Source organism: Vidua chalybeata, chromosome 4, assembly GCF_026979565.1.
Source record: "Vidua chalybeata isolate OUT-0048 chromosome 4, bVidCha1 merged haplotype, whole genome shotgun sequence".
In the NCBI taxonomy this organism is placed as follows: Eukaryota; Metazoa; Chordata; class Aves; order Passeriformes; family Viduidae; genus Vidua; species Vidua chalybeata.
Window position 1 is genome coordinate 34,093,005 of NC_071533.1, and position 16,833 is coordinate 34,109,837.

Below are 16,833 nucleotides of genomic sequence, written 5' to 3' on the forward strand. Positions count from 1 at the left end.
AAAGTAACATAAAACCAAAGTGACAGCTTGTCAGGTATGTGATTATATTCTGGCATCTGGACCTCATATACAGGTTTGTTCACTCAGTGTTCCCTTGATGAACTTGGTTTTCATTGCAGAAGCTATGAAATACATCATTTTGGAGTATGTTTGTGCAGTTCATATTTCTCTAAAATCTCAATCTGTACAAAATTCTTCTGGAGACTGTATCCATATTAGAAAACAGGATATATTAATCTGAAATTTTTGTCTAAATTGCTTTGTGGGAAGAGTAAAGGGCCTATAAACATTAGCTGTTTCATTAAAGCACTTGGAAATTTGCAATACAATTTATTCCAGCAGATGAAACACACTTGTACATTAAACTTCAGAGAAGTTTCCCCTCATATGTGATCAACATGTATTTCAGCTTCTTGCAGATCTGAAATGGTGCTGCCTGTCTGTTTCTGAATGTGCTGTTGATGTGCTTTAGTCCATTTTACTGCTGGATGTATCCAGCATTATATAATAGACCAAAACTACAGCTGAGAGACCCAATTCAGATTTGTAAGTCAGGGACATGCCTGTATTTTAATTAGGTGCTGACTGAGGCAGAGAGGTCAGCTTAAGCCTAGGACAATCCATGCTGTGAGAGGATAAAGTGAAGATGGCAGAGCACAGGAAGGGATGAATTTGAATGAGCTGAGCTTCCAGGTGCAAGTGTGCTCTTGATGTTTGCTTGTATCTTTTTAAGAATGGTATTTAATGATAGCACTTCATATCTGCTTTTTCTGCTAAAAAACCCCCCAATAATAGCAATAATACTGGTGGTCTGGCTAAGAGAATGTGCCCTTTCCACAAAAGAATCAACTTGTAGAGGAATGGAGATAGGAAAGGAGCTGAATTGTTGTTACTTTCTGAAATAAATAATGCTCTCTTTTGTGTTCAGGTCGGATCCTTGGTTCGGGTGCATTTGGAAAAGTAGTTGAAGGGACTGCATATGGATTGAGTCGCTCTCAACCGGTGATGAAAGTAGCTGTGAAAATGCTGAAACGTAAGTTGTCATGGTTCCATTTCCCAAGCCAGGTAGGGCAGGTTCCCACAGGGTTATTCAAACATTGTCTGTTTTAAATTAATTCCTCATATCTGAAGTTGAAAAGGAATGGTGAAATGACAGGATTTTAAAATTATGTGTTAGATTGCTTGATGGCATTTCAAGCCTGAAGGTACCCAGGCTTTTGAAAACATCCAAAGTTTAGGTTTAGCTGAACAGCTACAATAACTCAACAAATACTGAGAAAGATAAAGTAACCATGAATGCCTTTGAACAAATGAGGGCTACACAGCGAGGGGAAACAGGCAGCTCTTGTATAAGTTCACTGAAGATTTCCTGGTTCATGAGAACTGAGAGCCTGATGCAGTGATTCTGTAGGAACCATGGGGAACTTGCTTGTGTTGAATGAGCAGCTTGTAGAGTGCTTCTGTGCCATGTGGGCAATCCACTACACCTCTGGAGAGGGACAAACAGACTCAGTCAGCTACTGAGCTGCATCAAGTGAGTCCCTTATTAATCATTTATGGCTCCTCTCCAAGTCTTAAAAAAGACACATATCAAGTAAAAAGGATACGGTGGCAGCAATGCTCCAATGAGGCAAGCAAGGAGAAATTTTTTGTTAATATGAAAAAAGGTGACTGCTCCCACTGGGTGGCTAATGTGGTTTTTTTTTTTTTTTTTTTCTACAGCTACAGCTAGATCCAGTGAAAAACAGGCACTCATGTCTGAACTGAAGATAATGACACATCTTGGCCCCCACTTGAATATTGTGAATCTGCTTGGAGCTTGTACAAAATCAGGTGGGTTTGGCTGACAAAATAGAGGTTTGCTGGGGGGTCATCATTCAGTATTTAACAAGCACATTGATGCCTAAATATTTTTAGCTTTTTATGTAATCTCCATGCATTTGTAGCTTTGTAGACTGTTAAATGCCTAGGTGTAACTTCTAGTACTTTTCCAGCTTTCTTTCCCACAATGAACAAATGTTTATTGATGCATTCCTCAAACTTTACCTAGTCTTGCCTGTTAGTTTACTGAGGACCTTTTATTTTGCACCACGTAATCATAGTCACAATAAAGACAGAGTAGGAGATCGGGGGAGAGCTCCAATGGGGCAGAACCCAGGGTGGAGGTTACCTAACCAACTGCTCCTCTAATTGGACGATATTGGCTAGATATTCTAATTGCCCTATTTTATAAAACTGTACAAATTTAATTTGGAACACTTTTTTTTTTTTTTTTTTGCCATACTGTGTACCTGAAGGCTTTTATATTATCATTCTAATGTTGTTTGGAAAAGTTTGTGTTATATTTCCAGGCATCAACACAGGTTTCAAGTAAAGGACTTACCAATAAATATAAATAAATATAGATTTTCAGAAAGCTTATTGATATTTGGTAACAATTGCAGTCATAACTTAGTAGATAGAAATGCATTAACTTACAACTCTATTTTCTAATAATTTTGGAGTCTTTTTGTATTTGTTTCTATTTTTCAAAAACCCCACTCATCAATGCATAATTTTACTTTCTTTTAACAGGTCCTATTTACATCATTACCGAATATTGTTTTTATGGCGATTTGGTGAACTACCTGCATAAGAATAGGGACAATTTCCTGAACCGACACCCAGAAAAGCCTAAAAAAGATTTGGATATCTTTGGGATGAACCCTGCTGATGAAAGCACAAGAAGGTGGGAAAGAAATGAAAAAAAGGAAATCAGTGACCTGCGACTTAAGGATTTAAGCCATTATAAACCCTTGCATTACTCTCATTCATTGGTTTAAACTCCTCCCTAATTTTTCTCATTAGACTTTTATTTGTCACATTTCATAAGTCTGGGAAGGTTTCAACAGTTCTTATTCAATCTCCCTGACATGTGTCTTAGATTTGTATTTCCTGCATGTAGACATGCCTGCAGTCTGAGGACCCCTGTGGTTTCTCCATAGATATCCAAGTGCATCTACCTGTCTCCTTGTTTCCATGCTTGGGGAATTTCCAGTGTCTAAAACTCCTTCCCTTCAATAACCTGGCAGAGCTTGTTCTCCAAATTCAAGTTCTCTCATTTATCTACCAATGGCTTAGCCAGTCTCAATAGTGTCCGAATGGTTAATGTTCATCCCAGAACTTTTTCGGGATGATGGTTGAGGAAGTTTGTCATTGTACATTCAGTAATAATGTAATGCCATAAAATGAGCCAGGATTTAAAAGGTGAACAGAGATTCATTCAAAAAATCACTCAGAGAAATAGATCAACTGCCTTGGTAGCTGAGTAAAGCCAGTACTATTCATCTGGGCATGGGTTTGTTCAGCAGGACTGGATTTGATGCAAACTGTCTGGGTGAATAAATTACACCTATCATTTGGAATACCTTGAGCTAAAAGCCCTAGGTAGTGATACTTGAGTTCAGTGGGATTTTGAGAAATAAGGCATGATTACATACCTGACTATTGGCAAAAGCCTAAGTTTGAAGCATTTGACTACAGTAATACAGAGTAACATGTATTAATAAATGATGGTTATGTTATGCATATGATATATGGTAATGATCATTATATATATATATATACCCTAACAAGAATACAGCTGCTGAATTTCACCTCAATACAATGGTACACCTTAAATGAATGGTTAGATGTGCCCATGCTCTGACAGGGGAGTCACTACCTGATACACTTGTATTTTTTTCCAATTCCAGTTATGTGATACTATCGTTTGAAAACACTGGAGAATACATGGACATGAAACAAGCTGATACCACTCAGTATGTGCCAATGCTGGAAAGGAAGGAGGGCTCAAAATACTCTGATATTCAGAGATCTGTGTATGATCGGCCTGCTTCATATAAGAAGAAATCCATGTCAGGTAATGTAGGTCCCTTCTGCTTATATCATTAATACAAATTAATACAAATTAATCATTAATACAAATGATTCTTGTGTAAACACGTGTCTAATTTTTGTCCTCTAAATGGACACAAACTGCTTAGCTCTGTTCAGCAAGAGTGTGAGAATAAGCTGTAAGCTCAAAGCTTGTGATTGTGTTCTTCCACTCTGCTCTGGGGCTAGGAGAGGGAGAAGTTGCTGGAGCAGAAGGGGTCCTATTGTATATTTGTTTCTGTGCTGAAGCACTGGGTAGTTGTGCTCTGCAAAGGGGCTGTAGGCACTCTTTGGAGGCACTGATTTTATCAGTCTTGTAGTTTGAAGGATTTTGAGCAATAGCAATGACCAATAATAATAGTAGCTTATGTTGTACTGTTTCCACTTACATTTCACATTAACTGACACTTACCAAATGCAGAACACTCCCAAATACTTTCCTGGATTATGTAATGAAGATAGTGAATGCATCCTATTCCCTGTCCCTGTTCTCAGAAACCAAATATGCTTTTGTTTAAAAACAGACACCACCACTTCTGCATCCAGGCCTCAGAAACTGAACCATATCCAGTCCCAGATTTACATGGCAGACTTATGTACTCATGCTCTAGGACAGTCAGGGAAAATGAATCACTGAATTTTGACTGGGTTTTTTTCTGGCATTTTCATAAAAGAAATAAGAACTGTTGCCATAGAATTCCTGACCCTTTTTGTTGATATTGGATTAGTCCCAGTGAATACTTCCTGGGAAACAACAGTGTTCAGCAAAAGTAAATGGATAAGAATGCACATGCATGCACAAAACCCTAATGAAGGTCTCACCTCTAAACAAATATTTTTGTACCACACACCAAGTAAACAATATGTGCAACAGTCCAGTAATGTCCAGTAACTGTTCTTTCTCACTTTACTTTTTCCTAATGTTCTCAGGGGAAAAAAATTACAGAGAGGAGAAAACCCAAACCTGTTATTTAATACTGGCTGTTTTTAAAAATGCAGGTTGTGTCAGTGACTGATGCAGACATTAAAAGTGGCAATAGTTACTATGAAAAGACTGTTTTGGTCATGGAACTCTGCTAAAATTATCAGCTCAGAATCATGATACATAGGGGAAGATGGATGCTTCTTTCACACTCCACAGCAAAACCACATTTTTCTTCTTTTTTTCAAAAGAATCAGAAGTCAAAAACCTTCTTTCAGACGATGGTTCAGAGGGCCTCAGCCTACTGGATTTGCTGAGCTTCACCTATCAGGTTGCACGGGGAATGGAATTCTTGGCTTCTAAGAATGTAAGTAAATAAAAAAGTAAGCAAAATGGAATAATGTGTAAAAATGTCTTCTGCAGCTATGGTTTTAAATTTAGATTTTGAGCATATGACACAATGTAGTATTCTTTTTGGAGATATAGACAGCTTTCTCACTTACCTGGAAATGGAGATCACCATGGTTGGAAAAAATCAAAGCAGAAGTCACTTGTTTTCATCCTGTGACATTGTTGGAGTCAGGGTGCCAGAGATGGTGGAGGATCAAAGCAGGGTCTGGGTGAAGGGTCCATGCAGTCACAAATGGAGCAGCATGGTCAGAAGCACAGGCATATCATTAGTACATGATGGGTAGAATGGGAAAGGGTGAGCACACTTTTGCCTCCTCTCCCCTAAGATGCATCTATGTAAGACCTTGCTGGTCCTGAAGCCTGGTGCCTCCTTGCCCCTGCTAGAAGGTGCTTGTGCAGTAGAAGGTCTTGTTAGGACTGTGCCTAGAAAGCCAATCCTTTTGTAAGGGCAGTGGTCCTCATGGAAAAAGCATGTACTTGAACAACTTCATTTCTCTCCACACAGTGTGTGCACCGTGACTTGGCCGCTCGGAATGTCCTCCTGGCTCAAGGAAAAATTGTGAAGATCTGTGACTTTGGGCTGGCTAGAGACATCATGCATGATTCCAATTATGTCTCCAAGGGCAGTGTATGTACTTAATCTCTGGAGCTCTGCTTTAACTGAAATGAAAATTGTCAGTTTTAAATGTTATTTCATGTTCTTGCCATTCAGGGTTGGTTACAGTAATTGACCATTGGGATGAATGCTCCTCAGAACAATTTATCTTCAGAGCATTAATTCCTGTAACTTTTATAACTCTGTTTTAAAGCTAAAAAGTACACATTTAGTACTTCACAGTCTGGCATTTTTAACTGGCAGGTTTTGTGACTGGATAAATCATTAAGGAACTGTCAAACCATGACATATTCTGACCTAGGTCAGCAGTATGATGCCAGATTTTGCATCATACCTTCAATCATTTGCTACCTGGTCATTTGCCAGTAATGAAATGAATACAGCTATGATTTAGCTAGTTTTTGTTGGGAGCAACAAGTAGCATTGCTTATAATCCTGATACCTCTGTATTAAATTGAATTAAAAATAAACACTAGCAAGGTTAATTCAACTTTTCTTATAGAGAGATGTTTTTCCTGGCTATCAAACAACAATTGCAATAGTAATAATTTATTTAATGACTAATCTGTGTTTTGGGGCTTTCGTTCTTTTTATTACAGACTTTCCTCCCAGTAAAATGGATGGCACCTGAAAGTATTTTTGACAACCTGTACACAACATTAAGTGATGTCTGGTCTTATGGCATTCTGCTGTGGGAAATATTTTCTCTTGGTATGTTCTGTAAATATTTTCCTATGTGTAGTGATTAAGTTTTTTCAATTCAAACTGTTTTACATGAAGTATTTAAATTCTGCATATAAAAATATATGCACGAAATCCACTGTTAGTTGTTCTTCTGTATGGGATGTCAGATTCCAGTGTTAGGTGTGAAGTGAAATTCTGTACTCTCCCAAAGTTTTCTTTAGTTTTGGTATGGATTTTTTTGTTCATTTGTTTGGGAGTTTTGTTGGTTTTTTTGTTTGTTTTTGCAATACACTTTTTTTTCTGTAAAACTAAAAGAACTGTGTGAAAATCTTTTGTGGAAAGTATTGGTGTGCCACAACAGGATTGATTTTCTGTCTAATATGAGAAGGAACATGTTTCTCCCTTGCAATGGGATGCCTGGGGCTGCAGCCCAGCTCAGCAGCTGCTTTGGAACAGCCTCTTCATACACGTTTCAAAAGAGCCTGTCTTAGTCCCATTACAGAATGAAAATAAATGTCAATCTTCTGGGACACTGATTTCTCATTTCCAGGTCAACACTGTTCACGCAGTTGGTTTATGGCAGTGTAAAGTGGTTATGACAATATATAGCAGTTACAGACCACGTACAGTTCCCAGCTGGGAACAGTCTGGCTCTCTCCTCAGCCTCATTAATTAGCCTCCTGGACGGGTGGATGGCCCACTTCAGCGAGCCTGCATTGCCCAGATTTACTGCCAGCAGAATTACTCATGCCTGTGTGGTATCTACTGCTGCCCAATGGCAACCCCAAGCCTAATGTTATTTGCTAGAATAAGTTGTCACATAGCTGCTTCTCAGAAAACAACAGTTGCACCACTATTTATGGTATTGATTCCTGTAATCTCTGGGCATCATAGGATCCTGTAAATAGCCATTCCCTGATATCCCTGGGAGGCATTGGACAGCTCAGGAACTGAAGCACTACACTTCACTTCTTTACTACCTGTAAAGAAGGTTCTGAAACTCAATTTTAGGTGAAAATCCTGCTTTTGAAAGGGCAGAGGTTTCTGAAGTAATAGTATAGTATGCCTCATCCATCTGAGAAAACTGTTCTTCTTTGGAAAGCAAAACATATCCTCAGGAGTGTTTGTTGAGAAGGTCAGTTATTACATCTTGCCACCATGTTGACTTCAGCTTGAATTACTCTTTTACACATCAGCAACAACTGAGCATGGGTGCAATGATGCCTTTGTGCTGCAGCCCCAAGTTATCAGTTCACTGTGTTAGCTTGGGCCAAGTCCAAACCTTTTTGACAGCCCATGCCAAATGCAGACTGATGACCTGATCCAGGTGTCATACTAGTACCTACTTCAATCTTTCCTAGCCAGTGTTTCACATGAGGGCTTAATGTCATCTAGACTGTAGGTCTGTTGTGAAACACTGGCTAGGAAAGAATCATTCTGATGTCATGCTAAATTACAGTGTTAACACTTCAAGACATCAACAAGAAGACAGTATTTAGGAACTCTGCATGGATAGTTAAGTACAGAGTAGTAGTTCTGCTTCTCTTTCATCTGCAGGTGGCACACCGTATCCTGGCATGATGGTCGATTCTACTTTCTACAATAAGATCAAGAGTGGATATCGAATGGCCAAACCTGATCATGCTACCAATGAAGTGTATGTGTGCATGTGGCTTTTCCACACCTGTCCAGTCTCTAGAGAATTTTGGCTTTAGTTTCTGTTTGATCAGTTATGTTCCTCTACCAGCTCGTTAAACTGGTTTCCTTCTTATCTGCAGGTATGAGATTATGGTGAAATGCTGGAACAGTGAACCAGAGAAAAGACCTTCTTTCTACCATTTGAGTGAAATTGTGGAGAGCTTGTTGCCTGGAGAGTACAAAAAGGTTTGCTCTTTGTAATTTTCTCTGTGTTTCCTGTATACTGCTTCAGAGGGAATTATAAGCATTGTCCCAGCCATGAGAGCCATGAGCACTGAACTGACACATTCTAACCTACGTGAATTATGTGATTAGCATGGGAACATTGCATGTTCGGTTTCTTCAGTCAAACTTGATGAGACAAGCAGTTCTGCAGCATTAACTGGGAAGCAGAACCCTTTATATCTAATTAAATCCTAACAACTCAATTTTTCTACTGGAGAACTAGTTCTATATATTTTCATGGGATTAAATAATTATATAACAAGGAGTTCTTGGCCCAGGTGTGTATAATCTCCCTGTCTCATTCTTTGGACCCTGACACCAGCAAGTTTTCCCCTCACACTTCTGATAGCTCTGGACAAGTTGTGCCTTCCCCATCATTCAGTGTTTCATTTTTCCCACATACCTTAACTCCCTTCTCCCTGCCCTTCTTTCACATCTATTTGTCTGCTTTGAGATGATGCTTTGCTCCTGCATCATCTAAAACTTATGTGTCACTTCTCCCTACAAAGCAATTGAAGATTCTGGACTTCTCTATCCAGTGTTGCTGGCTCATAGGACACAATATTTGCTATGCTAATGAATCACAGCTGCCCATCTGAAGAAAGGCAGCCTTAGTGAATAGCATCTAATGAGGGGTTGAAATGAATATTTTCAGAGCTATGAGAAGATTCACCTGGACTTCCTGAAAAGTGATCACCCAGCTGTCACACGCATGAGAGGGGACTGTGACAATGCTTACATTGGTGTAACTTACAAGAATGAAGACAAGCTAAAGGACAGGGAGAGTGGATTTGATGAGCAGAGGCTGAGTGCTGACAGTGGATACATCATTCCCCTGCCTGACATTGACCCTGTTTCTGAAGATGAGCTTGGCAAAAGAAACAGACACAGGTAGGTGCAGTTCCAGATCCCTTAGCCCATAGTCACCATCTGGGGTCATGTTTGGCAGTGTCCAAACACTTTACAGCATTGTACTCTGCAAATGGTTTCCTTAGCTCTGTTGAAACTACTTACTGGGGGAGACACATATAAATATGGTAGTATGACTGGCCACAGTGTTTTCAATGGGGAAAAGTTAATTTTGCCTGTTTTGTGGTTGCCAGGGTAAGGCGACTGCTGGTAGGGTGCTTCTGTGTGTTTTTGGGACTCCTTTAATAGCTTGGTCAAGTCACAGTGGGTGCCTGGTGGATCTGTGGGCACATTTTGGACACATCTTGGCTCCTTGGCACTTCATATGAGATCTCAAAGGGCTGATTTGTTTGTATGAGACAAATTCTAAAATCTGGGAGTAGTTGATAATATCTTCTATGTTCTATGTCCATATATCTTCTAGTTTTCTATGAAAGCAGGGTGTCCAGAACTTTTTACTTCTTTCTTGTCAATCTTGTCAATTTGCATGACCAATGCCACTACAACACAACACTGCCTGACCCCAGTTGTGAATGGTGCAGGTTTAATTCAGTCCTTAATTCATAGTGTATAGATTCAGAAACCTAGAAATGCCTTTTTTTTTTTTTTTTTTTTTTGGTATATTTTTGTGCTTTATTCAAGTGAGGGAAGAAAGAAGTCCCTAAAAGTACTATCAAAATCAAGACATATTATCTCTCTCTGTTATCCTTACCTTACTGTCTGTTACTGTTATTATCTTATGATTTTTAAATTTTTTTTATTATTATCTTATTATCTATTGTTATTGTTACTATCTTATTGTTATTGACCTCCCCAGATTTACCTAAGTGAACTATTGTCACAGTAGTGTCATAAAATTATTTCTCCAACAAATATCTGGCTGAGAGTGCTTGGAGGAATATAAGAACAGCATACTCCTTTGAATTCCAAGGTGGTTCACTACTTTTGATATACAAGATATGTCATGTCCTAAGAAACTAGTGGTCATAGTCACCTAAGATTGCACTGTGGGTCAGAAAGCATCTGGGGAGGTAGCGTTCAGTTCTGCTGGGGACTGGAGTATTTACCCAGCCACAGTCACCACCACCTTATCTCTGAGATATTTGTCTCTTCCAGTTCACAGACATCTGAAGAAAGTGCCATTGAAACTGGTTCCAGTAGCTCTACCTTCATCAAGAGAGAGGATGAGACCATTGAGGACATTGACATGATGGACGACATTGGGATCGACTCCTCAGACCTGGTGGAGGACAGCTTCCTGTAACCCCACGCACACCTGCCAGCTCTGCACACAGGGAAGCTTCCTGTGTTGCCTACAGACTTCTGCTCCACACAGAAAACCACTTTATTGCAACGTCAAGGATGTGAAGAGGAGGTAGATTTGTAGAAAGGAACTCCCAGAAATGGGCAGAGGACTCAGCCTGAGTATAAATGAAAGAGACATGTTGAAGATGGATTTTTTTAGTGTTGCTTCTTGCAGTACTTCAGTAGCATCTCAGTGTTGTTTGCCATTCCAACTGGTAGGAGGATGAAGGGAAAGGCCACAAACAGACCAGTTTTGTGTTTCAAGGGCATTCATATGACTTTGATGGATCAGTTTTCCACTGCAGCAATACTTCACCATTGTAATTATGTAAATAACTGTCTACTCAAGGATCTTTTGAGGTGCACATTGAACATATGCCATGGATTTTAGAAGAGCTCATTCATGAATTCTGGGTACCTCCTCCCTCAATCTTAATGTCAGCTGCTGTTGAACTATCATGTGAATTGAAGAACATGCAAAAACCACTTTTGGACCAAAAAGGTCTAAAACCACAAGGGACTGACCAGTACTATAAAACATGTTACTTTCTACCATTAATGCAAGTAAAGGGGAATAATAATGATAATAATAATGATAATTAAAATTCAGTCTATAATAGGTGTTAGAAACCTAGGAAGTCTTTATTAACTATAGAAGGTAGCTGTTTTCAAGATAATACTACTACTGTTTTCAGTAACACTAAATGTATATTTTACAGTCCATTGTCCTTCAGTAAAAGCACAATATCAAAACACTTTTTTAAGTGCAGGGGAGAAATTTCCAGCCCAAAAAATTTTATAAAATTTTTTCTTCTTTTTTTCAGTTCTACACAGAATGGTAATTGTTCTGGTTAGCTAAAACTACTTTAACATGGAGAAAAAATTTAAGATTTTTTTCTTTCATGAGCTGAGTAGCTTTTCTAATCAGATATACTAGAAGCAACTAGTTTTCCTCTGACTAAGTGAGGCTCTAAAAATTTAAATGAAAAAAAAATTATACCAGATTTCCAAGATGCTGGGGAATGGAAGATTATGATAAACCACCAGCAATACTCCATTATTAGTGTTTCATGGGTACTCAAAAGAAATCTTATCCTGAGGCTAGCTGTGAAGAATTGATTTGATATTTGAACTGTTCAAGGAACAAAGACATTCCTCCTAGCCTGAAACACAAGTTCAAATAAGCAGAAATAAATATGCAGAAAATATTCTTGTCTTGGTTTTCAAATTTAAACAGGAGCAGAAATCTCTACTATATTTGTAGACTGTAACTACAAAAGGTAAATGCTTCTAGGAGTGTTTTTTGGAAGAAGGTGCATGAAAATGAACCTGCTCTCAGCCTGCAATTGTTGGTTTTTAACACCACTTATATGAACAAACTATTATGATTACTGCTATCACTGTACAATGCATTATTGAGATATGATGCTTTGGAAGACTTACATGTGAAAAAAGTTACATCACTGCCAAGGGCTCCATCCTTTCTGGTACTCAGATTTCAAACTTCGCCTTAATTCAGTGCAATGAGCACCTTGTAGGATATGCCCAGCCTCTATTATGATACAACCAATGCAAGTATGGTGCCAACTCATTCCTGTGTTGCAGTGTTTTCCTAGGAAGTGTGAAAGAGTGACTGACAGAACATGCTGCCATGTTAAACCACAGCTTACCTTCAAATGGCCCTACAAAAAGCTTCATAAGTCCCCTTGACTTCACTTCTGGACAGCCACAGATCAAATAACAGCAAATGCAATATTGGCAGTGTTATGGTGTGGGACCCTGCACAGGCTAATAATTCTGGGTCTGGGTTTCAAGCTGTCACCTGGCTGAGGCCAAGCAAAGATCACAGCAAATGTGAAAACAGGACCTGAAGCAAGCCCCCACATTTTCAACCCCGATGGAAGCTGACAATCAGAAGGAATGGTGCATTCTCTACTTCTTGCATTCGACAGATCAAGAACAAGTGTCTTCCTGGGACCATGCTTTTGCCAAACATGTCACTGAGTTCTGTATGGGGACAACTGTGAAACATAGACTCTTGATATAGCCAGGACAGATGAGATGGTGTGAAATCTCCCTCCAGTTACAAACTATGAATTGAGGAAACACAAATTGTCTATGGATATCCCAGATATCTGAATGGCCACTTGAGATGACACGTGCCTTAATTTGCATGTGTAGTCTTTACAACTACACATTCAAATTAGGCAAGCAATTTCACCTGCATTTTTGCACATGGCCTAGTATTCTTCAGGGTTTGAAAATCAGCCCCAGCATGTTTTATTATATCAGTTACTGGAATCTAAGGACATTTTCATGCAGCTTTGCTTTCCCCTCACCAGCTTCATTCTGTATCTCACAGTGCATCTCAGGCTAGACTCAACCAGTGAACTAGAGCTGGCTCACTTTCTGATACATGGTAATGTTAATTCTCCATCTTGTCATGAGTATTGTGTAGATGAATTGAATCTGTGGCAGGGGTCTAGCCAAACCCAGCTCACTGCAGGCTTGGAATCAGACAAACTGGCCTGGAAACTGGAATGAGAAGGAGAGGAAAGGATTTACTAGAGAGGGAGAAGTGTGAAAGGATGAATTGTTTAGTTTCACAATATTATCAGTATTACAGACTTTTTTTTTTTTATGGCTTACTTTTTGAGAAGCCACTGGAAGAGATATTCCCAAACCTTTTGCTACAGTAATTGTATAACGACAATCAGTGTTATCCTACGAAATGCAGCTTTTGATTTGGAATGGCCAACCAATTCCTTACAGCGTGGTCTGCAACTTGTACAAAATGGTCCTATTACATGATGAAGGACGTGAGATATGATGATGTTATACATCAATATGTATATAAGTATTTTTATATAGACTTCTAGAATACTGCCAAAACATTTATGACAGCTATATCACTGCCTTTGTTTATATTTTTTTTACTGTGATATATTCCACAGGCACGTTAACTGTTGCACTTTGAATGTCCAAAAGTTATATTTTAGAATAATAAAAAAGGAAGTGTTTCCAAAATGATGGCTGTTGTGAAATGTTTGAAGAAAGGCAAACTGGCCTGAGTGATGGTAGGCACAAAATGTATTTCAAAAATGCCCCTGTTGATATTTTGTCTTTGAAAAAATCTTGTAAATTAAGATCTCTATATTTCAATAAATGATATATAATTTAAGGATATGTGAGGGGTCTATACTCTCTTATTGAAAGATGTTTATAAAGAATCAGTCTTGCTCAGGGATTTTTCCCTCAAGAGATCTTTGAGCTCTCTGTGAAGCCATTGATCAGTAATGACCACCATGTCTCCGAGCCCTTCCAGTGGGCATAGTGAGGGAGTGCTGGCAGCAAATGACCCGGATACCAAGTGACATCTGTGGGGAGTCATATTATCTCCCAAAACACAGCAGGTATGGTGCTCCAGCACTGGGTGGCTGGGTGAGTGGGTGGGTACTGGGCTCCCTGCACACGACAAAACCCTTGGCCTTGGCACCATGTGTGCTGGAGGATTGATGCCTGCTGGTCTGCACACACTCAGGAAAGGCCCATGGCTACAGGGGTTTTTTAACTTGTGGTGAACTTGCCACCATTGTGAGTCTCACCAAATTTTTAGTATGGTTCTGTGCTCCCACAGTAATCAATTTTACACAGCGTATGTAACCGAATGTGAATTTGAGAAGATTTGCAAGATTTCAGCCTGAAATCAGAGTTAAACTTGGCAGCTGCACTTCCTGCATGAAAGCCTGTCTTGGTTTTCCAGTGGGAGCCAGGCAAGGCTGCCTGTGGGAATGTCCTGTGAATGGGTAGGTTAGCAACTTTCTGTCCTTGGGGTGGTCACTGCTCTTGCTGGGAACTTGCTGGGAGATGAACTCTCCATCTACCATATCCCCCTCCTCATTCAAATGGGGTGCAGCATCCTGGGCCCTCGCCTTAGATAAGAGTTACTGTAGGTTGTCTCTCCCTTGTGTGTCCTCGCTGAAAGGAGTCTTTATCCTGTAACCCTGCACAGACACATATCACTTCCTGCCACCACAGGGGGACAGGAAAGAGCCCTGGAAGTGCTTGTGTCCTTACATCCTGCTGGGCTGTGCACCTGCTCTTCTGGCAGCTCAGCAGCTGTGTGAGACATAAGGACCAATGGACTCATCATTTCTGCTGTGTGGGGTAAAGGGTGGGGGCACTGACATCTCTCTCTGTGCAAGAGCCTGGCTACAGAGCATCCTCCCAAGCACAGGGCATGGCTGTGTGTGCCTGTGAGCATATTTGTCCATGCTGGGGAGCATGGATTGTGAGTTTCTCACCTTCTTTCTGAAGTAGACCCATTTTGGGCAAAATTCTAGCTCCTTGCTCCCCCAGACTGGGGGTCTGACATGAGTTCCACACATCATCTTGCTCCCTATCTCAAGGCCTCAGCAAGTATTTGGCTGGAAATGTGCTGAGGGCATGGAATGGCACAAGGCAGAGGCAGTCTGCCCAGGAAACAGGAGTTGTGAGAGAGCAGCACTGTGCCAGGATCCAAGAAGGGCAGACTTCCAGCCAGGAGGATAGGAAGAGAAATACTTTAGGTTATGCAGGTAAAAAGATTTTTGGCTAAGCTGTGTTGCTATGAGTGGAAAAAGCAGCAGGTTCACGAACTAGTAAGAAGTTATCCAGCCACCTTGAAATGATCCCCATGGCTCTGGAAACCTGAGGCATGGTGCCTTTGCAACTGTCTCAGCAAGATCACCGTGTCCCATCAACTTATCCCCATTGTTAGAGGCTGTGTGGTATGGGAGCTGTGTGCTGGCATAACCCCCAGGAAAAATGAAAGGGGAACAAAGAAAAGACTTTGTAGGCTCAAAAACAAAGAGAGAAAGTCACCTCATTGATCTGGGCTAGCTCATGAAGCAGAAGTCCATACTCTGCCAGAGTCCCATCACTGCTGCCTACAGCAAGGTGAGGGGTGGGGCTCAGCACTCAGCACATGAGCTTGTCCTCCTGACCCCATCCCTCTCCTGCACCCCTTGGCACAGCAGCTCATATGCGACCAAAACAGAGTATGTGGCAGAGGAGGCACCAGCCCCTTCCTCTGCTGGCATTGATGTTCAATGATTTTCAATGCTTCCAACCCCAATTCATTCCCATCCAAACTACTGGAGGTAAGAATTAGAACCACCTCTAAAAATTCCAGTGTTTCCTTCATGTGTTAATAATAATTTACTGAAATAAAGACCAAAATTTTTCTTTTCCAAGTTGGCCACAAGATGGAAGCAACAGACAAAAATATGTGAAATTGTTCTTTTCCTTATCCTTTCTCTGTTTTTGCTTGCACAGCAACACAGATGTACTGTCACTGCAGAGGCAGAGCAACTGGAGCTCTTAAAGCAACAGGAGGAACACAGTGTCCGTCAGCTCCAGCTGTTTTGCTTGGAAGAGCTTTGAACCTATTGTGATAACCGTAGATTTTTACAGCATGAGACTGGCAATTGCCTTGCTATCCCTGATAATGCTGAAGGGCACTCTGCCTTTTGCCTCAAAAAACTTACCTCTTGTGGAGAGAGAGGGAGGGATTTCAAATAAAATGTGATTTAAAATGAGGCATGAAGGGATACCGTAGATATCCTAATATCACCTGAGATGATGTCTTTTTCTCTGCATTCATTCTTTTGTTGCTTTAGTGCTGTGCTGGTTCTAGATGGGGAGCTAAAGGCACTGCTGAGCTGAGGGCCAGGTTCATGTGCCTTTATGAGACTCAAAAAAATAGTTGGGACCAGCCTAATGTATGTACCAAGACCCCCAAAATGCAACCCCCAGAAAGCATGGGGGTTGGAGGTTATCTCGAGTTTGCAAGCTATTCCCTGCAGCAATCTGATGTATCCAACTTTGCTGTATCCACCCTGACATTAGCTCTGCTGGCCTCTGCCAGCAGGAGCATTGCCTGCTTCAGCATTTCTCCATAGAAGTGATGCAAGCTTTGTAAGAAGGGGGATGTAATTTATTAGACCACCTGATAAATCTGAAAAAAAAATGAGAAGAAAATCACATCAGGTACTCGAGCCCTTGAGGTAGGGCTTGGATAGCTAAACCGGGGTTGTGTTTTCCAGCTCTACTAATTGGCCTCATAAAAGGCATCTTTTGCATATTACTTCTGGGTGGCTGAGACAGC

The 16,833-nt window shown here is 40.4% G+C and overlaps 1 protein-coding gene across 1 annotated transcript in view; it reads left to right on the plus strand.

Annotated features, from left to right (window-relative positions):
* Nucleotides 1–13,871, plus strand: part of PDGFRA (platelet derived growth factor receptor alpha) — a 34,525-nt gene extending 20,654 nt beyond the window's left edge. The window contains exons 13-23 of the mRNA XM_053940278.1: nt 929–1,033; nt 1,723–1,833; nt 2,575–2,728; nt 3,735–3,901; nt 5,089–5,204; nt 5,754–5,876; nt 6,464–6,575; nt 8,106–8,205; nt 8,327–8,432; nt 9,127–9,362; nt 10,497–13,871. Of these exons, the coding sequence (XP_053796253.1) occupies nt 929–1,033; nt 1,723–1,833; nt 2,575–2,728; nt 3,735–3,901; nt 5,089–5,204; nt 5,754–5,876; nt 6,464–6,575; nt 8,106–8,205; nt 8,327–8,432; nt 9,127–9,362; nt 10,497–10,644 (1,478 nt within the window). The 3' untranslated portion in view covers nt 10,645–13,871. The remainder of the gene's footprint in view (nt 1–928; nt 1,034–1,722; nt 1,834–2,574; nt 2,729–3,734; nt 3,902–5,088; nt 5,205–5,753; nt 5,877–6,463; nt 6,576–8,105; nt 8,206–8,326; nt 8,433–9,126; nt 9,363–10,496) is intronic.
* The last annotated feature ends 2,962 nt before the right edge of the window (nt 13,872–16,833 follow it).